General features: G+C 65.3%; 2 protein-coding genes across 17 annotated transcripts; both read right to left on the minus strand.

Moving 5' to 3' along the window:
• Positions 1-317: 317 nt before the first annotated feature.
• Positions 318-17,035, minus strand: WDR90 (WD repeat domain 90). 15 transcript variants are annotated; one of them, XR_011524632.1, is made up of 43 exons: positions 16,900-17,035; positions 16,530-16,621; positions 16,210-16,386; positions 16,010-16,118; positions 15,576-15,746; positions 15,157-15,271; positions 15,006-15,073; positions 14,527-14,681; positions 14,230-14,448; positions 14,026-14,088; positions 13,689-13,787; positions 12,973-13,083; positions 12,756-12,901; positions 12,627-12,684; positions 12,081-12,199; positions 11,778-11,921; positions 11,564-11,694; positions 11,379-11,495; positions 10,891-11,126; positions 10,507-10,646; positions 10,152-10,282; positions 9,504-9,634; positions 8,962-9,123; positions 8,644-8,772; positions 8,288-8,418; positions 8,165-8,205; positions 7,853-7,984; positions 7,528-7,710; positions 7,087-7,184; positions 6,446-6,548; positions 6,057-6,178; positions 5,714-5,873; positions 5,420-5,610; positions 5,165-5,333; positions 4,913-5,024; positions 4,546-4,717; positions 2,410-2,532; positions 2,076-2,250; positions 1,832-1,962; positions 1,585-1,728; positions 1,389-1,528; positions 1,189-1,273; positions 318-726 (listed from the first exon to the last, which is right to left on the minus strand). XR_011524632.1 is itself a non-coding variant. In XM_070567160.1 (43 exons), exons 1-43 carry the CDS (start codon positions 16,907-16,909, stop codon positions 569-571), a joined length of 5,550 nt encoding a protein of 1,849 aa, XP_070423261.1. In that variant the 5' UTR covers positions 16,910-17,035; the 3' UTR covers positions 318-568. The 15 variants fall into 15 exon arrangements, 11 of the variants coding, with proteins under 11 accessions (XP_070423261.1, XP_070423262.1, XP_070423260.1 ...); XR_011524634.1 differs by having other exon boundaries at positions 1,389-1,508; positions 2,076-2,284; XR_011524631.1 differs by having other exon boundaries at positions 7,078-7,184.
• Positions 17,036-17,877: 842 nt separating this feature from the next.
• MCRIP2 (MAPK regulated corepressor interacting protein 2) lies at positions 17,878-23,003 on the minus strand. 2 transcript variants are annotated; one of them, XR_011524635.1, is made up of 6 exons: positions 22,777-23,003; positions 22,562-22,679; positions 19,735-19,870; positions 18,772-18,899; positions 18,483-18,584; positions 17,878-18,263 (listed from the first exon to the last, which is right to left on the minus strand). XR_011524635.1 is itself a non-coding variant. In XM_070567193.1 (5 exons), the coding sequence occupies exons 1-5, from the start codon at positions 22,826-22,828 to the stop codon at positions 18,193-18,195; spliced, it is 471 nt and encodes a 156-aa protein (XP_070423294.1). In that variant the 5' UTR covers positions 22,829-22,963; the 3' UTR covers positions 17,878-18,192. The 2 variants fall into 2 exon arrangements, 1 of the variants encoding a protein (XP_070423294.1); XM_070567193.1 differs by lacking the exon at positions 19,735-19,870 and having other exon boundaries at positions 22,777-22,963.
• Positions 23,004-23,829: the final 826 nt, after the last annotated feature.

Genomic DNA, 23,829 nt, shown 5'->3' on the forward strand with positions numbered 1-23,829 from the left:
GAGCTTCATGTACAGTGGGGTCTGGAGGCCAGAAGGCAGGAAGATAGCTTACAGGCCCCCATAGAAAGAAGTGTACATTCTACCCCAAACAGGAAGGAGGGTCCCAGGAACTAGCCAGCCAGGAGCCATGACCACCCTGAACTCCGGCTTGCCTCCAACGGAATCGTTCAAAACAACCCCCCCCAACTTCCTCCTTTTTCCCTATAAAATAACGTTGCTCTCCACTGTTTCTTGGATTTGCCATGGCATGCTGGTCCCAAACTGCAATTCTTTGGTTTTTCCAAATAAACCCATTTTGCTAGTAAAACAACTGGCTATTTTGAAGGTTGACACAGTACCCACGTTTATTTGAACTGTACAAGGTAGAAACACAGCAAAGCCGTCGGGTAAAACCCAACAAACACTTCACGTACGCTCAGGGTCCTGGCGACCCACACCCGGGCCTGAGCCCCCGAGCCGTGGCTCAGCACCAGGCCCTCGGCCAGGACGGCTTCTCAGCCGAGCCTCTGCCCAGGCCAGGTGCCCAACACGACCAGGAGGGTGCACAGGACCCCCGTCCCTGCTGCGCTCAGCACCCCGTGACGTCCCACACCAAGATCTCCCTGTGGGCCGCCGTGAAGAGCAGCCGGCCGGCCGGGGTGAACCTGCACAGCCGCACTGAGTCGTTGTGGCCAGCGAAGTCCTGCACGGCCCCCGAGGTGCAGTCCACCAGCCTCAGCACACACTCTGCGGGCAGAAGGCATGGCGCTGGGCCCAGGCAGTGGGGCGCCACATGCACCCTGGCCCCCTCTGTGCAGCTCCAGGGCCCAGGGCCCCCCAGCCCGCCCCAGCTCTGTCTCCAGCTGGGCGCCGGCACTGTGTGGGGGAAGCTGTGTCGAGAGACCAGTGCCCTCCACGCCCCAGGGCTCGCTACAGCAGGACTCAGGGCAGCAAAGCTGAGGGTGGGGCCATTAGCACTGGCACGTTTGCCTCTGTTCAGGCCCCAGTGCCACGTGCTGCATGTGGCCCCACCCCCTCAGCTCTCATCTCCTGACCCTGTGACCCGCCCCGGAGCAGGTGTCCTCACCCCATTTCAGGGACCAGGAACCCAGGGCACGGAGGAGAGAGGCATGTCTCAGTGTGGGGGCACAGCTGAGCCCACTCAGCCCCACTCCAGACAGACCTGAATCCATGCCCAGCAGCACTCACCAGCAAAGCCAATGGCCATGAGGCGGGCCCCAGGGGACAGGCTCAGGGACACAGCAAAGAAAGGCAATGGGATCTTCTCCACCACCTGCAGGCAGTGAGCGTGAGGCCCTGGGCAGGGGCTCTCATGGCCCCAGGACCTCCCCCTCCCCAGCCCTGGGCCCCCGGCCACGGTCGCCACATGGTGGGGGCGCTGTACGTACCTGCTTGTGGCGGAGGCTGTAGAAGATCACCTCCCGGTGCACGCCAAGGCCCGCGCACACCAGCAGCGCCCCATCCCAGGGGCAGAAGGCAGCGAGGGAGGGCACTGGGCAGCCTGGAGCCTGTGGAGGGGCGCGGCACACTGTGGCGGGGTGGCCAGGCACTATCCCTGCCCGCGCAGCCACCAAGCACTCTTACCTCCATGAGGGCGGGTGCCGGGAAACTCAGCCAGTCCATGAGCTCACAGTGGCCCTGCGGCCAGTCAGAGGCCCAGATGCTGACCCGCTGGTCCCCGCTGGCAGCCAGCCACAGGTCCGTGCCCTCCACCCCAAAGTCTCCATCCTGGGGGTAAGAGCCAGTGGGTGCCTTCTCCCCACCCTGCCCAACCCCTCTTCCCTGCTGCCCCCCCCAGGCCAGGCCCTACTGGCTCCCGAGGCCACTTCACCTCCTTGCTCGTGCTCTGGATGGTGGAGATTGGGGCACCCCGCTGGTCACTCAGCACACGTAAGGTCATCCCCGTGCACAGGCGGCTCACGGCCACAAGCCCATCCTTGTCTCCAGAGAGGATGGTCTGACCTGGGCCAAGCAGGGGCCACGCTGTTACCCCATTGAGCCCCCAGCCCTCAGCCCAAAGGTGTCACCTGGGCCAGGCAGGGGCCCTGCTGTCACAGTGAAGCCCTGCCCCTCACCGTCAGCAGAGAAGGCTATAGCTGTCAGCGCAGCCAGATGGGGACGCATCTTGAGCTCCATCGCGGTTCGGGAGATGCTGAAGACACGCAGCGTGCCATCACTGTAGCCGGCTGCCACCTGTTGCTGCTCTGGGCGTCCACAGGACGGGGGGCTCCAAGCCAGGCAGAGGCAGCTCTGGGGACCCACGGTGGGGAATCATCAGCAGCCCCTAGAGAGGGGATGGGGGCCTGCTCCAAGGCCGCAGACAGACCCCAAGGCTGGAGGAGCTGCCAGAGCCCTCCCACAGACAGGCAGGGCTGGACCACGGTCTGCTCTGCACACGTCCCCGAGTACCTGGTTGAGAACCTGGAACTGGATGACCAGCTCCATGCTGGCCAAGGACCACACCCTCACGCTCCCGTCGTCACTGCACGTGGCACAGTGGGACTCGCTGGGGCTGAAGGCCACCTCATTCACCTGCGGGGAGCCAGACAGCCCCACCTGAGACCACATGGCCCTCGGCAGAGGGGACACAGCTACCTCCATGTGGCCTAAAGAAATCGTCCTCAACTCCCTCCCGAGCGTCCCTACACTATGCCTGGGTGGCATCCAAATCACGAGAAGCCCACCGGTCAGTCGAACCTGACCACCCACTGGTTGAGGTGCCACAACAGGGACTGTTCTGGCAGAACCTGAAGCTGGGTGGCGTCCCTCTGCCCCCAGGGGCTGCAGACCGAGGTAAAGGACGCTGTCCCCAGGGCCCCGGCTGGTGGCGCATGTGGTCTCTCCCGACACCGCTGTGCAAACAGCCAGGGAGAAAGCTGTTGTGTGCTTACTGAGAATGAAGATTCTGGCTGCAGGATAAAGCAGACACAGATGCTATACACCGATGAGGCAAAGTAAAACGGCCTAGTCCTGAATCTGAGCTTCAAGTGTCAAGTATGAACTCGTGATGTGTTTTATCTTAAGAAACAGTAATTTAGCTCTGTCCGACTGAGAAGCGATGGGCCCCTCTGGGACTCAGGCCACTGCCTCTGGGTCTATTTCCCACCGGAGGGGCCTGGGGCTCTGGGAAGAAACAGCCAAGTCCGGGCCCGGGCGCAGCCTCAGAGGTAGAGGCTGGAACACCTGTCGTTCCACAAGGGGGAAGTCACCGGTGAGCACTGGCTCAGGGCAAGGGCTCAGGACCCACGTTCTCATCCTGGTGGATGGACAGACACGACTGTTCTCCCTGTTCCATGGAATGGTATTTGGCAATACGAGGAGTGAAGCACTGACACGTGCTGTAACACGGACGAACCGGAGGACACTGTGCTCAGTGAGAAAAGCCGGGCAGAAGTGACCACATAGTGTGCGATTCCATTTCTGTGGACTGTCAGGAACAGGCAATCCACAGACAGGTGGTGAGTGCTTGTCAGGGGCCGGGAAGGGGAATTGGGGCTGGGTGCTAATGGGTATAGGGTTTCCTTTCAGGATGATAAAAATGCCCTAAAATTGACTGTGGTAATGGTTGCACAATTCTGTGTATAGATCAAAAATAACTGACGTATGGCCTGTGAATTACACCTCAACATAAAACTGTTACCAAGAGAACAGAAAAAGTATGTAATCCTCACCCATCCTACACTCGATTTCTTTGATGACTCCCATTATCTCTGGACAAATAAATACAGATTTAAAAAAAGACCCAGGAGCCAACTCAAAGGACCTGCCCCCCCCGCCGAAGACAGGACCACAAGCATCAAGAGAAAAGTGACCATGGGGAACCCGGACCCGCATGTGTCCGTTCTCCAGCTCTTAAAGACACTCAGAAAGTGAGTTTCTTGGCTGCTGTTGGCGGGCGCTGGGACCGGTCCAACAAGGGACAATGATCAGCCCTGCGCTCCTGTCCCGGCTCCGTGCAGGAGACCCAACAGCTCACAAGACCACTTCTCTCCTGAGGGAACAAGGCAATCAGACCCCTCCCAAACCGTGAACCCCACCAGAGTGACGGGTCATTCCAGACGAGGGAACCACTGAGACAGCTCACCCAGGAGGAGGGGACATAGGGACTGACCAGCCCCGACCAGACCCTGGCCTGGCCTCCAGGCCTCTCGGACCCCAGGGAACACAGAAGCAGAGAGGCATGGCCAATCTCGACTGTGGGAGGATCCAGGAGGAACGACCTGGCTTCTTCAACAAGTAGATTACAAGGGGAAAAAGCAACAGAGGAAACAGGAAGGAGCAGAAGACCGCAAGGCCTGCGGGGCTGCAGCGAGTGGACACCACGTGGACCCCACGTCAACAAGGGACGAGCGTGCGGTTCTAGGTATGTGGAGGCCCTGGCCTCAGAACTCCTGGAATGTTCATGCATGAACTGACCCGACAGCCGGGCATGGACTCGGAACCACTGGGGGAGGGCGGGGACGCAGGGACACATGCAGCCCCACTGCCCTGCCTCTGTGCGGGCTGGGGATCCCCTAGACATCAACGGCGGCCTGGAGGCCTCACCTTGCTCCTGTGGCCGCTGATGAGGTGGGTGCTGGTACCTTCGGCCCAATTGATGTACCACAGCGTGCCTGCCACGCTGCCCGCCACGCCCATGTCCATGCTGTCATGGAAGACGGCGCTGACGATGGCCCCGTCCAGAGTCAGTTCGCGCTCCATGAACACAGAGCTGGACCTGCGGGCAGGGCAGTGACAGCCTAGGGAGCCCGGTGCTTCTGGGGCACGGCCCTGTCCTTGGCTGGTGGCCCGCAGCACCCTGGCCTTGCCCAAGCACATTCCCACGGAGCAGGCCCAGCTGGTGACGGAGCGCTGGCCTGTGGCCCCGGTCAGACCCCAGCTCCCAGGCATGCCGAGCAATGCGGCAGCTCACCTGGCGCCCGAGCCCTTGCGCCTCAGCTCCAGCATGGCCTCCACGGCCCACAGACGCAGCCGCCCACTGTCACTCCCGCTGACCAGCCGCACGCCCGAGCACAGCAGCACTCCTGGGAGGTGGGAGGTGGCGTGAGTGGTTCTCCGGGACACCCAAGACTCAAGACGGGGTCCCACTGCCCCAGCATGGGACTCCCAGGGAGGCACCAAGCTCTGAGCTGTCAGGAGCCATGAGGCACGGTCAGGTACCCACCAATCTCACTGTTGTCTGCCTCCCAGGCCAGGAAGCAGCGGCAGGCATGCGTGTCCCAGACGCAGACCTGGCCTGTGTCGGAGCCACAGTAGAGCAGGGGCATGGCCCCGTAGCACAGCGAGGTCAGCTTGCCCGCCCTCACCTCCTCAGGGATGCGCTCTCGGTGCACCTGGAGGGACACGAGGACAACATGGGTCAGCGACATCCTGGGCCCAGCCAGACCACCTCCTCCATAACTGCCCTGAACCCTGGCACCTGGAGGCTGACGTCGGCCCCACGCTGCTGCAGGAGCCACAAGGTGATGGCACCCTGGCCCACACAGGCGAGCTCTCCGGCATGCCACGGGTTGAAGGCCACGCCATGCACCGGCTCCGGGAGGCGGGTGGAGGACAAGAGCTCGTAAGTAGACATGCTCCACAGGGCCAGGGTGCAGTCGCCATCGTACCCTGGGGGAGACGCACAGCGGCCATGTCAGCTGCCCAGGGGTCTCAGGACAGGCAGGGGAGTCCAGAGGCCACTGCCCTCCGCTTCCCCGCTCCTCCTGCTGACCCAGCGTGATGAGGAGCCTGTCATCCGGCGAGAAAGCCAGGGCTCGCACGGTGGGGTCGCGGTGAGAAATGAGCTGCCGGCAGGAGCCCCCGGGCACCTCCCAGAGGCGGATCTGGCCGCAGGAGGCCGTGCTGCTGTGGCCTGAGGCAGAGGCCAGGACCTGGTGGGCGGGAGGGTGGGCAGTCAGCAGGGAGGGTGCCGGGGTCCGCGGGCCCACCTGTCTGTGGGTGGAACAGCATCCCCTGCACTGATCTGGCAGGGTCAGCCAGCCAGGCCCTCGAGAAGCCAGGCTCCAATGTGCACCGGGGTGCCGGGCGTGCAGGGCAGCGTGCAAGGCGGGCACCTGGGCGTCGTGGCTGAGGGCCAGCGTGGAGATCTCCTCAGGGTGGCCGAGCCAGTGCTGCTGGGCACCAGAGTGCAGGTCCTCCACCACCACTAGGCGGCCGCATGTGTACGCGAAGAAGCCTGGGGGCGGGGAGGGCGCCCCGAGCTGCTTAGCTGCAGCCCAGCGCATCCTCCCTCTCGGCTTCCCAGCCACAAGGGCTGCTGCTCAGCGCCCGGAGGCCAGAGAGCCAGGCGGTGTCACCAGGGGGACACATCCTGCCCCTCAGCCAGGGCCCCTCCTGTCCTACAGCCAAACCACCCATGATGTGGGCGCTCCCCTGCCCTCCCTGAGGCCTGTCCTTGCAGTGGACAGAGCTGGGCCCCACCTGGGTGAGCTGTGGCCCCTACCTGTGTCCGGCCTCCAGACCACATTGGCCCGCCCATTTCCACTGTAGCCCACGACAGCCTTCAGGTGCAGCCGCTCACTGCTGGCAGGAGGGGAGGAGACGCTCTGCAAGAGAGTGGATCCAGGACGCTGGTGCCCGCACAGCACCCAGACAGGCCGAGGCTCGGGTTCTGCCCCATCAGGCCGGGGAAGTGGGCACTCCCAGAGGAGGCAAAGCCAAGAGCCTGCGCCCGATGCCTACACACAACAGGCCAGGCGGGGACAGGAGCGAGATGCAGACAAGGACAGGCAGAGAGACACGCGGGGGTACCTGGAGTGCGGGGAGCCTGGCAGGCAGGGCAGGGTGGAGGAGGTGGGGGCAGAGGAGGAGGGAGGGAGCCAGGACATGGGGTGGCCAGAGCAGGCTCAGCAGGACGCTACCCCAGTCCAGTCTGGGATACCGACAGTTTTCACCGGCCCGGCCAGACCATGGGGCACAGGGTGGCGGGGTGCTCACGGGGTGACTGCCGTCAGCTTTGGGAGCAGCCCCAGGAGAGACCAGGGCACCATGGTCCCAGAAACCGCAGGCTGTGCCACCCCACCCTTGGGCCCCCATGGTATCTGCCTGTGGCAGGGCTGTGAGGAAACCCCGGACCTGGCCGACCTTGGCCAGTGAGGAGGCCTTGCCCTGTGACATGAAGGGCTCACAGGAGTCCGGGTGGGCGGCGGGCTGGGCCCTGGCTCTCCTGGGGCTCTGGGCACCTACAGGAGAACAGGGAGGCTGAGGGACGTCAAACCCACTGCGAGACCCTCCCCACACACATTCCTCCCAGCCTGCCTCATGGGAGAAGTGCCTGATTTGGTCAGACACTCGGGTTCGGACACGTAGGGTCAGCTGGCACAAATGAGCTACATCCCACTGCCCGCTTCAGGCTTGTCCGCTCGCCCTCCAGGTGACCATGCTCTTCCTCACAGGGCAAATCCTGACATGTCAGGGGCCAGAGGGTCGCTCTGAGACCACCTGGAGCCCACGGGGTGCCCGCAACTAGGCCTTGGTCCAGTCATGAGCATCCCCACCCTACCCTGCCACCTCTCCCCTGCTTACTAGGCTGGCCACAGGGGTGGGGGGGCATGCTGAGGCCCCAGGAGTCCCCTGCAGCCCCACAGGCAGCATCCACAACCCTGTCAGCCTCCTTCACCAGCAGAGCTGAGCCTGAGGCCTGGCGGAGCCCCTTGGGGCCGTGGCTCTCCTCAGAGGGTCCTTCATCATCTGACACAGAGAAAGCGCCTGGGGAGGTGGGGATGCCATGAAAGGAGGGAGGGAGATGCCAAACCCCTGCCCCTCCCCCAGGTCTGGAGCAGTGAAACACGCGAGGATGGCAGCTGGACGCACGTGCCTGCCCAGGCCCTCCCAGGACCCCTGCCCTCACCGTCACCGCCCTCAGGGAGCCCAGCACAGGGGCCCAGCCGGGGCGGGGATGCCTGGGATGGCACGGGCACCTGCCACCGGGGGAGCCCATCGGCCCCAGACACTGTGTCCTCCAGTTGCCTCATACCTGGGCCTGAAGACAGAGGGAGCCAGGTTGTGCTCAGGTCCTGAGGACAGCAGAGCACAATGTAGGAGGTGTGCCCAGCCCCCTAGCCCCACCCCAGCTCTGCACTGGGACCCCCAGAAAAAGAAGCAGCTGCAGATCCAGAACCACATGTCACCACTGAGCAGCTAGCATTGTGGGACCACTCACCAGCCTCACAGGCCGGGGGCGCCCCGGGCGAGCCTCGGACACTGCAAAGGTGACAAGAGAGGGTGTCGGGTGGGGAGAGTGCAGCAGAGGCGTGACAGACGCGGGGCGAGGGCAGACACTTGCCTCCCTGGGGGCAACCTCTCGTTGGGGGCCAGGATGTCCCAGAGGAAGATGGCGTCCCCCACGCTGAGGAGCTGCTGCTGGTTGGGGCTGAAGGCCACAGCCTGCACTGGCTCTGAATGGCCGATGTACACCTGGGCGCAAAGAGTGTCACATGTGGAGACCCCTGAGGTGCAGCCAGGGATGCCACTGTCCCCCCAGCCCCAAGGCCTGGCCATCAATCCCTATACCCACCAGACCAGGGGCAGAGCGGGCGGCTCTTAGGTGGCGTCAGGCCCCAGTGGGCACAGGGCAAGCCCGGGGCAGCGTCCTCCGCCCACCCTCCCCCTACCCGCAACACGGCTGCCCACAGCACACACCTGGCAGCCGAGGTTAGCCTGCATCAAGTAGTCCCACACCTTGATGGCCCGGTCAGCAGCCGTGAGCAGGAAGCGGCCATCCCTGCTGAGAGCCAGGGAAGGGCAGGCCGTGGGGTGGACACCAGACAGCTGCAAGAGAGCATTCTCGTGGGTGAGATGGGAGCACACAGGACCCCAGACAGGGGAAGCCTCCCTTCTCGGAAAATGCCACTTCTCGGCAACAGCAGGCGGCCCCCACTCCTCAAGGTACCGTTGGCACCAAGACTGGAGCCAGAAGGGAGGGGCAGGCCAAGCTGCCAGCCGCAGCCCTGGGCTCACCTCCCGGACCATGCGGCCTGACGTGGTGTCCAGCACCACAACTGTGTTGGACGACGTGGACACCAGCAGGTGGCCAGGAGGTGCGGGGCCGAAGCAGACAGCCACAGCCGAGTCCAGGCGGCTGCTGGTCCCGTCCAGGGCGCTGATGTCAACCCGCAGAAGCTGGGGGAGAGCAGCAAGTAACCGCCAACCATGACTTCTGGCCAGAGCGTGCACCCTAGAGCCAGGGCACAGGAGGCAGGCAGCCTGGGCACCCACTGAGCACCCCTCCCTGCCAGCCCGCCACAGCTCACGTGTCCTCTGTGCCTGTGAGTGAGGGCAGCAGGGCAGAGTCCTCTCTGGAGGGAGCATGTCCTCCCACCTGTCCCCTCGAAACCCTTGTACTCCATGGCTGGCCAAGGAGAGCCCCTGCCCACTCTCTGCCCTAGTAGAACCCAGTGAAGCCACACGGCAGCCAGAGTAGGGGGTATCTACAGGGTCTGCCGGCCAGGCAGGCAGGGCCCCACTCACACTGGACACACAGAAGGTTCCAGCTGACTCACCTCGTCCAGTGAGGCTGTGTCCATGATGGTCACCGTGTACTTGGAGGGACCCACAAAAGCCAGCAGGCGACTGTCCCCACTGACCACCAGGGCATTAGGGCTCATGAGGGAGTCCTGGCACACCACATTAGCTGCCGGCAGCACGGGGGCAGGTGGTCAGCTGGGTGGGGTGGGGGCACCTGGAGCAGACATAGGTTGGCACCCAGACCTGCATCCAACTACACAGGACCCCAGCCCAGGGCGGGCAGATCCCTCAGTGGCGGCCCACAGAGCCCGGGCGAAGGACATCAAGACAAGAGTGGGCACCACATACCGCCAAGAGAACTGGGGGTCCTCCTGGGCCAGGGATGACCACCAAGTTACTATGGCCATGGGAAGGGGCAGGCCCCTGGGCTGACCCCCACCTGCGGGCCTGGCATTCCGACTGTCTGTCTCCTCCTGAGGCAGGGCAGGCACAGACCCTCACTGACCTTCAGTTTTGGGGGGCTGGTGAGTCCTAAAACCATACTTCCCCTCGGGGTCTAGGCAGCGAGACCACAGTAGGAAGCTTAAAGCTATCATCAGTGAGCACTGGGCAAGCCCCACCCCACAGGGACCTGATGAGGGGACAGTCAGGAGACCAGGGTGGGGCTGGGCATGGGGCCTGACCTGCCACACGCAGAACGCGGCATTGGGTGGCAGCACAGTCGTACTGGGCCAGGGAGCCCCGAGAGCAGGAGCTGAACAGGAAGCTGCCGTCGGGGCTGGTGGCCAGGCCGGTGACAGCTCCTCGGTGACACCTGCACCACACGGGGACGCCCACTGCCTTGGTCCTGAACTGTGCCATCCCAGACCTTCATGGCTGGGCCTGGCCAAATCCCCAAGGGGCAGTGGAGGACAGGGGCTTCCTTTGGGCGGCCCTCTCCCACCCTGCCCAGCCACCCACACATGCCAGGGGACCCCACACACGACCCAAGCTTCCACCACGGACATCTATGGGGCCAGTGGCGGGCTAGGCACCCACCTGTGCTCCACCAGGACCTCAGTGGCCTCCAAGCTGAAGGAGCAGACGGCCCCGCCACTGAAGCCGCAGAAGAAGGTTGGCTGTGTGGGGTGGAAGGCGACGGCACGTGGGGCCTCCTTGGGTGACGTGAAGTCGTACAGCTGGAGGGTGGGGTCCGCGTGAGAGGGCAAGGCTGAGGACTACTGACTGGCCACAGAGCCTGACAGCCAGTCTTTCTTCAGGTGGCCTGAACCCTTGGCCCCCAAACATATGCGGAAGGACAGAGGGCACCCCAGGCCTCCCCCACCAGCCCCACATGTGCCTCGGCTCCACCCACAGGGCCTCAGTGTGGCCTCGGTCCCCTAGTCTCTCCTTCCTCGCTGGCTCCCCTCCAGCAGCACCCACCTGCTGCAGGGTCACCAGGTCCCAGACCCGGACAGTGTGGTCCTGGGACACAGTGGCCAGGTGCTCCTGCCTGCACTTGGTGGCGAGGGCCAGCACCAGGGCAGTGTGGGAGCGCATCAGCACGCTGTACTCCCGGGATGGGACGTCCAGGAAGCCCAGGTGGCCCGAGGAGGTGGTGGACAGCACACGCAGGCCATCGGGGCTGACGCAGACGGAGCTGATGGGGCCCTCGTGCTCTGCAGGCAGGGGGCCAGGCACTAGGGCCAACCTGCGCAGGCTGCACCTCCCTCCCTGCCCTCCCAGGACAGAAACTCTTTACCCAGAGCCCCGTCTCCCTGTGGGCTGGGACAGGCAGCTCCCCCATGACCACCCCCTCCTGGGCTCAGCAAGGGTGGACCTCAGGGACCAGGCCACAGCCCCTTGGAGCCCCCGACTGCGGTCCAGCCCAAGGACCATCCGGGGACATGGTCCTCCTGCGGCGGCCCCACCTGCCTCCAGGAGCACGGAGGAGAAGTCCAAGGGCCAGAGGCGCAGGTAGCCATCCTCTGAGCCCACGGCGCACGTGACCTGGGAGACACTGAGGCTGCTGATGGCGATGCCGGGGCCTAGGGGGCAGGCAGTGTCAGCCCAAAGCCTCGAGCTGCTGCCCCCGAGCAGCAGGGGACCCACCTACCCGAGCTGAAGGTCTGCCTCTTTGGGAGGGGGCCGCTGGGAGTCTGTGTGGGTAGGAGGCGGCGAGCACGTTGCACAGCCATGTGCTGGTGGTCGATCTCCAGGATGTGGCCACTGCGGCCGCACACATAGCTGCCAGGGGAGGTGACACGTGAGGACCAAGAAGGCAGGTGAGAGCAGGACTCTCCTGGTCAGGGAAGGAGAGCAAGGCTCACAGTGTGCAGCTGTCCAGGTCCTGCCCAAAAGCCAGGTCAGTGAACTCCAGTGCGTGGTGCTCCCCTAGGTCCACGGCACAGGAGCGCAGCCCCCCACGTCGCAGCCGCCACAGTCGCACGCCACCCCGCCCACACGATGCCATCCTGCAAGGGTAAGGGAGGGTGAGCGCCACCCAAGCGCCGCAGGAGACCCGAGGCCAAGGACGGAGAGGAGGGACAGGACCGGTGGGTTGGCCCCCAACGAGGCCCAAGGGCTGCCGAGACCCCATCCCAGCACCTCGGGTGGGCGGGCAGCCCAGTCACCTGGTTTCATCAAAAAAGGCGACCTTGAATGCCTGGATGTCAGCGTCAGTGTGCACCTTCGTGAGAAGGACTGCCTCGCCACCTCGCCCCACCTGGGCCGTGTCCCAGGCCACCACCACCTGCAACAAGCCCACGCTGAGCGCCCCCAGCCCGGCCTCCACCAGGCCTCAGCTCTGCCTCCCACAGAAACCAGTTCAGGTGCCTGGCTGGTGAGGGTGTAGGGACGTTGGCCCCCATGGCCAGGAGAAGCCCACACATGCCCGACCAAGCCTCTGCAGAACAAGACACCGACCCTCAAGCAGAGGGAGGCCCCAGGTGAAACGCCAGCTCTTCAGACGTGCCTGACCTCAGAGACGCTGACATGTGCGACACAGCCAGCTCAGTGCTACAGAGCATGCCGCCCAGCAGAGCGGGGCCAGCTATTGAAGCACCAGCAGAAAGGGACACTCTACAGTTGGCTCCGTCCAAGAGGACTCTGGTGAAACACGAGACCCTCCGCCTGCACCCTGGGACGGGCCACTCCACCTCCCGGCCCGGCCCCGTTACCGTCCTCCCGTGGCGGTCCTTGCCAGTGCCACAGAGCAGCGCCCCGCTGTCAGAGAAGCTGCGGGGCGAGAGGAGGGGGTCAGCATCACCGGGGCTGGCACCCACGCTGCTCAGAGGCCCTGCACCCACCTGAGGGAGCAGACAACATGGACCGGGCTCCGGAAGAGAGACAGGCAGGCCCCGGTCTGGAAGTCCCAGAGGCGCAGCATGCTGGGGGCCCGTGCTTGGGCTGAGGCCAGCAGTGAGTTGCTCCCATCCAGCGCCAGGGCAGAGACCTGCAGAGGCAGCAGGTTGAGGCGGGGGTGTGGCCTCTAGGCCGAGTCACCCTGGCCCGGGGGGCGCCCACCTTGTCCGTGTGGCCAAGGAAGAAGCGCTGTTGCCGGGTGTCAACGTGCAGCATGACGATGACCGCGTGGCAGGGGTACACGACGGCAGCCCCATCCTTGGTCCACAGAGCCTGCACACAGGGGCCAGAGGCTGAGGTCATGGACTGGCTGGCCTCATCTCCCCCCAACACACCCCTCCCCATGTCACATGCATACAAGTCACTGAAAGAACAGAGAAAGCACACGTACGTGTGAACACACAGATACACACATGTACACGCAGAACCTCCCCCATGCCTTGTCCACAATACAAGACGCTGGATTCAGGTCACAGAAGATGGGAAGGCCCCCAAGGACTTGGAGCCTGGGGCCAGGAGGGCCTAATAAGCTTCCGACTGCCCCCCCACCACAGGGACCCACAATCACACCCACGCTGGTCCATGTGGCCAGTCTGGATCATGGCTGACAACACAGAGCAAAGCTGTCAAGAGCAAGGGGGGCCCCGGGCCTGTGGAAGTTTGAGTGCTCGGGCCGGCGCTGACCCGGCTGGTGCCCACAGAAGGACGAGGGGAGGCCTGCAAAGGAGGCGCTGGGGAAGCACCCAGGAGCCGCATGCGGACACAGGCAGGTCCAGGGGTGAGGGACCTGACATCCTGAGAGAGCTCAGATGTCCACGCAGCTACCTCAGGGGGACACAGGGTCTTCCCGCTGCGCCCTGTGTGTGTCTGATGCTCACACAAGCCAACAAGCGCATGGGACGCCTCACCCATCTGGTGCTGTGGCCCCCGAAGCCGATGACCCCCTTGAGCCTCAGGATGGGGTCTGGGAGGAAACTCTGAAACAAACCCCCAGTGAGACTCCGGGAGGGAGGCCCATCCCCTCGGGCCCGCCCCACCCCTGGCTGCTCCTGCCTTCCGAGAAAGCCACGCGCTCCTGGGTGGTTGCTTTATGGCAGCAAACCAGGATTCCGGTCACAGTGCCAGACCCTCCAGGGACCCCAGGTCCTGCCCCTGCCTGGAGCCCCGACACCACCTGGGGCTGGAGTTGGGAGCGGTATGCCAGCCCCTCCTTACTCTTTGTTGAAAGCGGTTCTTGCCCAAAGCTGCCTGCTGCCCGCTCTGCTCTCTGCAGGGAGGCTGGAAGAGAGAGGACCATCAGAGCCCAGCACGCACGGCTTGTGGGGAGCACCAGCCCAACAGCCCCCAACCCCTCTCTCATCAAGGGCCCCCCACCCCAATGGCATGGCCCACCCTGCCTTCCTCAGGATGGGCACTCACCTCATGCGGGGCCACATCCTCCGGGGCCACAGGCACCACAGCCAACTCATGGGCAGACACATGAACGTTGGTGCTGTTCACACATTTGTCAGTGGCCTCTGCCCAGGCCGAGGGCTCTTGGCCACGGCCACTAGGGCCACCCACACTGGAGACCTCCAAGCGCTCACAGGACATGCTGATCTCTGGGAGGGGCCTGGGTGCCGAGGGGACTCGGCAGGACTGGTGGGGGACAAGCACCCGTCAGCACCCTGGGGTCATGACCCCCAGCCCCATCTCCAGGGGCACAGGAGCACTCACAGCTGCAGGGTCATGCATCTGGACCTCGGGGGACATGCTATCCTGTGTGGGCTTGTTGAAGGGTGCTGAGTGAGGGAGAAGCCGTGGCACGTGCCCCAGGAAGGCCGCCGTGGAGCTGAGAGCTGCAGAACCCGTGGAGCAGAGTGCAGAGAGGCCTGGGGGGGACGTGGCCACAATGCACTGGGCAAGGGATGGTAAGGGGCAGCCGTGGCCCCTGGCGTCACCCACCCTCCAGGAGAGAAGCCATACCGACAGCTGCAGCCCACCCTTCCACCCCGTGCCCCGACAACCCCTCCCAGCTGGAAAGCTGGAGGCTTCGAGGTGCCCTGCACACGACCTCCCAACGGCTCTGGGACCCCGAGATGACCTCCAGGATAGCCCCGGCTCCTGCAGGCACCACACTGCCGGGCCCCCCTCCTGCTGAGCTGTGGGCAGCCTGCAGGCCTGAGCCCAGGGCCCCACTGACCCCACAGGCCCACCTGCCTCAGGAAGGGAACCGTTCTTCTGACCCAGCGTGGAGACTCCTTTGGAGCTGTCGCTTGGAAACCTGGGTGGGGAAGAGGGAATCAGCACCCAGGGGCCGCTCTGCCCTCCCCCGACCCGGCCTCCCTCGGGACAGACAGAGCTCACCGGATGTGGACATAGCGGTCGTGCCAGCTCTGCCCCTTCGGCACTGGGAATGCCATTTCTCGTGGCATGGGGGTGACAGGCAGCTTTGCCCGCCGGGCCTCGGGGGCCGTGACAGCTACGAAGAGCAGCATGGCTCCAGTTTGAGAGAAGCCTGTCCAGCTCCCTCTCCCAGCCCAGGCAAGACTCAACACCAGGTGCCAGCAGGGCATCGCCAGACCACTGGCCACCAGCACCTCCCCCCACAGGTGCCTCGGGAGCTGGGGGACATGTTCACCAAGTACCAGGGATGTGCTCCCCTCCCCTGCCCCTGGCTGAGAACCCAGGGTGGGGGGAGGGGAGAAAGGAGGGAGTGGAGGCCAACACACAGGGAGTGGGAGCAGGCTGCAGGCTGAGCACAGGGCGTGGGGCATGGCCCTCACCGGGGTCGAAGCACAGGTCGCTGGTGTAGAGGTTCCTGACGAGTAGGCTGGCACACAGCCTGATGCTCTTGAGGTGGCCATAGCGCCGGTTCAGGTAGACCAGGAGAAGGTCGTGCAGGTCGAGCTGCAGGCAGGTCCAGCGGGCGCCAGTGGGGGGCACACCCGCCGCGTCTGCAGAACATGAGCCAAAGTCAGCACTGACCCTCACCAGCCAGCCCACAGCACCCGTCTTTGGCCTGCCCCCACGCCCAGGGCCACAACCACTTGTCTCCCCACCCAACTCCCTGCCCCCGGCTAGAGGGTGCCCCCCAGGCCATGAAGGAGCCTGAATAGGCCCGCCAACCTGCGCCAGAGCCAGCACTGCCTCCCTCTCTGCCCTCAGGCTGCCTCTCCTGGAACATCCATGCCCCATTCACACCCCACCTCCATGTCACCTTTCCTGGGTGTTCCGGCCTCACAGATGAAAGGGAACTGAAGCCACGTGGCCGTGGACTTGAACTCCTTGAAGAGGCTGGAGAAGGACACGCGGATGACCTGGCTGTCCTGCGGGGACAGAGCTCAGCGGTGAGAAGGCGAGAGAGGATGGCAGGAGTGCAGGGCCCCCACGTGCAGCCCCAGGTCCCGAGCTCGGCACCTCGGTGAACACGTCCAGGTGGATGACGAAGTGCCTGGGGGGCAGGGGCCGGAAGAGCACATACAGGTATCGTCCTGTCAGCCCCAGGGACTGGGTGCCGGTTCTGGGGAGCTGGATGTAATTGCTGGCAGAGACGGACCCCCGGACGCGATACACGGTGCACTTCAGGGTCTTGTCCTGGAGGAAGACGGGAGCCAGCGTCCCCCACAGACCCAGGGAGCCTCGGGAGGGCACGACCGCGGGACCTTCATGGGGTGCCACCATGTGCACCAGAAGAGGAGAGGCCCCTACCTCCTGCTGCCAGGTCTGGGCCCACTCACCATCACGGTGGCCACGTCGCCCTCCTTGGCGGACCGCTTCCACTCGTCCACCTTGAAGTGTCTGAAGACACTGAGGAACGGGTGCTGCCACGCTGGGGAACACGCAGGCATGAGGCCCTGCCCCCAAGTGCCCGACCCCGTGCGGGGCCTCGAGACCCTCGGGGGAGAAGACCAGGAGCTGGGGCCGCGCGCTCCCGGCGGTGACAGCATCCACAGTGCGGGGCCCCGGCCAAGGGTGCCTCGGCACCGACCCTCCCGCGGGCCCGGGCGGCGCGGTCGCTGCGACGCGGCGCTGGACCCCGACCCCGGGCCCTGCCCCCGGGGCCCCGGAACCCCGGAACCCCGGACCCCACCCGCCGCGCACCACTACCTCGCGCCATGGCGCCGGCGCTCGCGCTTCCCGCCTCGGCCGCCGCGCCCCACGCAGCGCACGCAGCGCGCGCCTAGCAACCGCCGCCTGGCAACGGCGCCACTTCCGCCACACAGCGACGCCAGGCCACGTGACCACATGCGGGGGCGGGGCCGGGCCACATGACCGCGCCGGGGCACCACCCCCATCGCATGTCCACGGCGTCCCGGGCGCCCCGGGATCCTGTCCAGCCTGCTTCGGCCACCCTTCCGCCGTCGCGCCCCAGCTCCTGCGGCCACCCGGCAGCGGGGACCCTAGGGACGCTCTCTAGAGCGGCTGTGGGATGCGGGGAGGTTCCTGACTCGGGGGCGCGTCTGTATATCCGGGATGAGACGCACCCCCGTATTTGTGGGGCTGCACTTGGCAGGTGCTGTCTGCACCCGACAGCCAGGCTGCCACCCCAGCCCCCGCTGCTGGAGAGCCCTCTGGAGGCAGCGTCCACACCGGGGTATTCCACTTTGTCTTGTGTCGGCCGCAGGCAAGGTCACACTGCTCAATAGGCAGTGTCCCCCAGGGCCCTGGGGGCTAGGCAACCCGAACTCCCACACTTGTGCCCCTAGACCTGTGGGACACCTTTGCCCACTGTCCCACAGCCAGGCCTGGGCGATTCAGACACAAGACCAGGCGTCCTGAGACCAGGCCCCAATTCTGGATGGCTGAGATCCCATCCCAGGGCCAGTTAGGTAACATGTCTGGGCCTTGAAGGGGGAGTGGGCGTCAGGTCTGGCAGGGTGGGGTCCACAGACTTCCAAGCAAGATGAGCTGGCCCCGGCATCTCTGTCAGGAGGACACAGGAGGGCAGCTGGGCGAGAGGCTGAGGGCTGGACTTGGGCAGAGCTGTGGCCTTGGGGGATGGGGCTACAAGGGGAAGTTGGGCTGGGCCTGGTGCTGGGACACAAGGATCCACCCCCACACGCTAAGTAAAGGACGCTCCAAAAGGGCAGTTTTTTGATTTTATTATCCTGGAGCTCCTCCCTGCCAGCCCCAGGGGCTGGTCCTGGGGCACAGTGAGCAGGACTGAGGTCAGACAGGTTCACCCCTGGCCCTGGCAGCCTGGGACAGCTGGGCCAAGGGGTCAGCAGGTGCAAAAGTCCAAATTCTGGCACTTCAGGTGTGGCTGGCGCCTGGCCAGGCCCAGGGTGAAGCACGGCCTGCCGTGGCGGGCAGACAGGGCGCCATGGTCCTCTCCTGGCAGAGGGTCCGCGTGGGGCAGGCCCAGGCCCTGCATGGGCAGCATTCCTTCTGAGGTGGCCACTAGGAGCAGTTAGTGATTCTGGCCAGGAACTGCTGTGCCCACCACTCATCCAGGTCGATGGGCACGAAGTCTGTAGGCAGAGCAGAAGGCTAGGCAGTGAAGCCCCCCCACGAAGTCGGCCTCTCTCCCCTCCAGCTCACAAGCCCTTCACCCGGACCCCCCATGTAGCACGTGCCAGGAAGAAGTGGCTCAGGTTTGTCCCCTCCCCAATCCCCTGGGGTTAAAATCTAGCAGGGCCCAGGTCAGGGTGGGAGGGAGTGGAGGGGACTCGGAGGGCAGGGGGGCTCACTCTGTAGCCGGGGGTTGGGGGTCCTCTCCACGTACTGCACAGGCCTCGGCCCACTCTCACCGGCTGGGCCACCACCCAGCTGCTGCTCCACTTGTTGCCAGGCTATGGGGAAAGGGTGGTCAGCTGAGCCAGGGCCGTGGCACCCTGGACCCCAGCCCAGACCTGGAAGTGGGTAGCCTGCTGGACAGTCGCAGGACACCCAGGCGAACCCAGCCTTTTGGCTGCTGTGTCAGCCTACAGTCGGAAGAAGACCAGTGGCCCAGGCCATGCCCTCGGGCCTCAACACTACCTTCGGACACAAATCGGACGTTCTCCTCGTGGGCCAACGTGTAGGTCTCCTGGGTCCCCTCGAGGGATGGGGATGTGGTGGGGGGCCGACGACCATTCACCCGATTGAACACAAGCCTCGGCCCCGGACTGTGGGAATGGGGAGAAGACGGTCAGCAACCATGCCAAGCCCAGGTGCTACCTGGCAGAGCTGCAGGAGCAGCCTCAGGCCACACCCACTGTCCCCAGGCCAGGCCCAGCCTGGGGCACTTCCCCAGACCACAGGACAGCGGCGTGCTGTAGCTGGTGGGTGAGGCCTGTCTCCAGCGGGCACGAGCCCCCGGCAGCTCAGCTCACCCCTGCAGCCCCTGGTCCTGAGATAGGCCTGTGACTGCAGGCCGCGGAGGCTCCCAGCTCTCTGGGTCCCAGATCCCCGGCAGGGCTCCATGCTCCAGGCACACAGGTGTCCCTCAGCCAACCCCACTGCCACCTCCCCTATATTGGCCAGGCCTGCAGCCAGTCAGGCAGTGTCCTGACCAGTGCCACCAGGTCACCTTGTCCCAACCCCACGTGCCAGGCACAGTTCTTAGGCACCTGCTCCCCCACAGAAGCTTTTCCGAGTCACGGACACCTGCAGCATGGGAAGAAAGACCCAAGCAAGAGCCAGGCGGCCTGTGCCCTTCCCTCTCCCCAGCTGCCCCAGGCCCCATGGGGACAAGCCCCAAAGTCTGGTCTGGTCAAACAGCGAGGAGTGTGGGTGGGCCATCCTGAGCGGGGCAGCTGTGACGGCAAATCGGGCCCATCCCTGCAGGCCCCAAATGGGGTAACGCTCTTGCCCACAGGGGCGGGAATGCTGAGAGAAGGGCTGGCCCCTGGGTGCTGGAGCTCAGCCCCATGGACACTCGATGTCCAGGGAGGTGCTGGGCCCAGCCCTGTGCAAACGAAGCCTAGGACGGGGCCGTGGAGGGAGCAGGGCCGCACCTACAGCAGGAGGTGGGAGCCGGGAGTCCTGGGCTGTACGTGCCACTCCGCCAGGCACTCGCGGTCCCGCCGACCTGCTCGCCATCCTGGGCTCAGGTGCCCCACCGCCGCTCGGGGTTCCTCCTCGGCTGAGAAGGGCACTAAAATAAAGAGGAGCGTCTTGAGGGGCACCGGTCCCACCAGCTCCAGGCCGGCAGGGTCTGGTGGCCACAGAAAATCTAGAGAGATGGGGCTCCTCCCAGGCCTGAGCTGCACAAACCAGAGGAATGTAAAGGTTCGTCTCAACTTGGGCAATCCCCTGGCCTGCCATGCAAGGCCGAAAACTCTAGGAAAGTTTGGAGACTGGATGTTGAAGAAGGGGCAAAAAAGGGAATTGTAATCAAGGGTTGTGGAATCACAGGGACCAAGGCACTGGCCTGGTGGGGCACAGAAGGGGTCCCAGCAATCTGGTGCCTGCCTGCCCCCTGCTGGCAGTTATGGTTACATAAGGCTGCTCCACAGGCCCTCTGGGGAAAAGGGCACTGGCTTCCACGCGCACCTGTGGACGAAGGCCACCCTGTGCCCGCTCCCAGGGACACTGACCAGCTGACCTGCAGGCAAGCTCCAGCTGACAGCGCCTGAGTCCCTGCTCAGTGCGACACAGGCATCCTCTCGCTTAATCTCCTCCATGACCCCCCAGGGAGACCACCCACCCCTTTTCAGCCCAGAAACCTGGGCTCAAGAGGGAAGTGACCTGTCCAAGGTCACATGCTGTGAGTGGGTGGCAGTGTCAGGACTTTACACACCTGTCTGACCCCAAAGCTGCCACCAAGTACAGCTCCCAAGCCACCTCCCCACCCACTGCAGCCTGCTGTCTGCCCCTGCCCCGTCAGGGGGTCACATGCCCCGTTTTATCTTCCCCGCAACAGCTGACATCTCGTTTGTCCTATTCTCTCTCTCTCGCCGGGAGGGAGAGCTCATCAGAGGCGCAGACCCATGTGGGCTCTTCACGACCACAAGCAGCACCCAGACCCAGGCCGGGCAACAACACAGGCCCGCACATTCAGCCAGTCACTGAGTGTTTGCGGCGCGCCAGGCCTGGAGGACGAGCAGTGGCCCCTGCACCCCCTCCCTCCCAGAAAGGCGCTGCAGAGACAAGAGCAGAGAAGGTGGCAGGAAGTCTTGGAGCGATTTTAGAGGGTGACCCCTGAGAAGGTGCAGGAGTGGGGCTGGGGGCTCCTCCGCAGGGAGGACCTGCTGGCTGCTGGGACAGTGCGGGGGGGGGGGGGGGCGCCGCTCAGGGAATGGAGAGTGACCTCGGAGGGAAAGGGACAGCAAGGCCAGCACACACTCTGAGTGCTCACCACTCCCCTGCAGCCAGCAGGAGACAGCGGCACACAGGACTAGGGGACCCAGCTCGTCAGCACCCTCCTGTCCGGGGACCTGGCAGGCTGCTGTGTGCGGGCTAGCTCAGGGCCGGCTGAGGGCGGGTGTGAGGCCTCCAGGGGGTTTTAAGGGCTCTGCACCATCTTTCCCATCTCTTTCCCCAGCTCCCTCAACTCTGCCACACATGCCCCCTGCCTCCCCGAGCCTCGGGCCATGGAGAGGGTGGCAGCGGGTTTCTCCAGGTAAGGGGTGGCTCCCTGCCTGCGTGACCAGTGGTGTCAACACACCTATGCCTCATTTCCTCCCCTGGGAGGTAGGGCAGCTGTGAGGACCAAGGCCAAAGTCACAAGACAGTGTGACAGCACAGCCCAGGTCCCGGGGAACGGCCCCCGAGGCCCCATGCACCTCCCTCCCCAGGATGCACCTGTGGCTGGCCTGGACCGGCTTCCTCACTAGGGTCCTGCCCCACATGGTCAACATGCCCCCAGCAGGAGACCCCTGGAAAGGGCCTCAGCCCAGAAGGGTCCCCACAGGCAGTGCGATCTGTGGCACCTGGGGCCAGAACTGAGGAGGAGGGGCAGGCTGGGGCCCTACAGCACACTACTCCGGACCTCCTGGCCAACAGCGGAGGCTGTCTGTCCTGGCTTGGGAATCTCTCCTTCCACACACCCTCCTCCTGAGCCCCTCAGCACTGCCTCAGTGGGGCCAGTCTGCTGCACCCACTCACAGCCTAGGCCAGAGCCTTGGGGCCTGTGTGGGCCTAGACCACAGCCCAGAGCCCAGGAAATGCAGAGAATGCATGAAACCGAAGGCTGAGGGCTCCAGCTGAAAAAGTAAAAGGTTCGGCCCCGGGTGGTGATGTGGCACCAAAGTGGTGGGGTCAAGCCTCTCCTCAGACTCTGCGGCACAGACATGACCGCTGGTCAGGGAACGACAGGCTCCAGGAGCCCCCAGCATCTTGGGGTCCTCCAGCACCCAACCAGGGTATCTGGGGTGAAGGGCAGAGAGGGCAGCGGTCCGGCAGGGCCGGAGGGAACCACGTGCACCTCTCCTCCAGTGCGCAACGCAAGCAAAGGGAGGGAGAGGCCAGGGCAGCTTGCCTCAAACCTTGGCCTCGCAGCCCAAGGTCGCCCGGGGCATCTGACTCAGCCGCCTGGAGCTCCTTCGACCCAGCTGGTCGGCCTTCTCTCCACTGGGGGTCCCCCGGGTGCCCTAGGGCCGGGAGGCATGGGGGTCCACGAACCTCTGGCCCAGCCAGGTGCCAGGTGAGGCGGAAGCGCAGGGGTGCGGGAGCCAGTGCGGCCGCGCGGGCGGGACGGAGGCGGCGCGCCCCTGCCCCGCCCCCGCGCCCCGCTCCTGCCCCGCCCCGCGCATGTGGCCGCGGTTCCGCTAACCTTTCCCCAAGGTCACCCTCCGGGCCCCGCGGCGGCCGGCGGGCGAGGGGGGCGCCGGGGCCGGGGTCTCACCTCGACAGGGGCCAGGGTCCCGGCGGCTGCGCCCGCGGGGGCGGCGGGGTGGGCGGCGTGGGCTGCCGGCATTTCAGGAGCTCGCCGAGCCTGCTCTCCACCTGCTGCTGCGTGGGACCTGCGGGCACCGGAGGACGCGTCAGCCGCGTGCAGACCCCCGGGACAGCCACGGCGTCCGGACCCCCCCCGGCCCTGCCCGCCGCCGCCCTGCGCACCTGTGCGGCGCTGCGCGACCAGCTTGCTGGGCCCCTTGGTGATGGTGTACATGGTGCGGAGGGGCCTCCCCGCGCGCGGCCGGCGGCCAGATCCCGCGCCCTCCGCCCGGCGCGCACTTGGCGGGCGCCGAGGGCGCGGCCCCTTTAACGGGCTGCCGGGCGCGGCCGGGAGGGGGCGGGCCCGCCACACGCCCCCGGCCCTTAAAGGGCCCGCGCCGCTCGGCCGCCCGGGGGCACGAGGCGGAGGGCTGAGGTGGCGCTCGGCCCTTTGGGAAACCGGCCGCAACCAGCGCCCCGCCCACACGGCCCAAGGCCAAGGCCGAGGGAGGGCCCTGGGGCCTGGGACGCTGTTTGCCGCCCGGGGTCCGGTGAGCCGAGGCGCCCGCACCACGGGCCAAACTCTGGGCCCAGGCCCCTGCGGGGTCAGTGGTGATGTCCAAGGAGGTGACGGCCCTGCCCTTGCCAGGCGCTGGGGGTGCTGGGTGTGGACCCTGGAAGCAAGGGTGTTCCCACTCATGTCCGGGAGGCTCAGCTCAGATGATTTCGTGGGCCTGGGCCACTGTGAGGCATCACTCTTGGCCTGCGTCTTGAGACAGAAGGGGTCAGAGATGAGAAAAAGGGGATCGGCCCCCTGGGTGTGGACAGATACCTGAGGCACTGGAAATCTCCTCCCCTCCCCCAGGTCAGGAGCAGGGGTGCATTCTGCTCCCGGTCTCAGGCACCGTGCCCGGGTGCACCCCAGCTCCAGGGCAGAGGCTGCTTACTAATCCAACAGCAGCGTGGGACTGGATCCTGGGAGAGACGTGGCTGAGGCCACCTTGCCTGTGTCATCCTGCAAAGGGCAGGGCCGTTAGGCCCCCAGGCAGTGGGGTCTGCCACAAGACCTCCTGTAGTGACAGTGCCTCCAGGCACCGTCTGTGACCTCCAGGGAGCCAGGGGGCCCAGGACCCAGGCCCGCCCTGCCTGGACGCAAGCAGTCCCTTCTAGGTGGGCTCTACTCACAGGGTTTCCACAGCAGCCCAGGTGGGGCAGGGGGACCACAGCACTGGTGGG

The sequence above is a fragment of the Equus przewalskii genome, chromosome 12 (genome assembly GCF_037783145.1).
Source record: "Equus przewalskii isolate Varuska chromosome 12, EquPr2, whole genome shotgun sequence".
In the NCBI taxonomy this organism is placed as follows: Eukaryota; Metazoa; Chordata; class Mammalia; order Perissodactyla; family Equidae; genus Equus; species Equus przewalskii.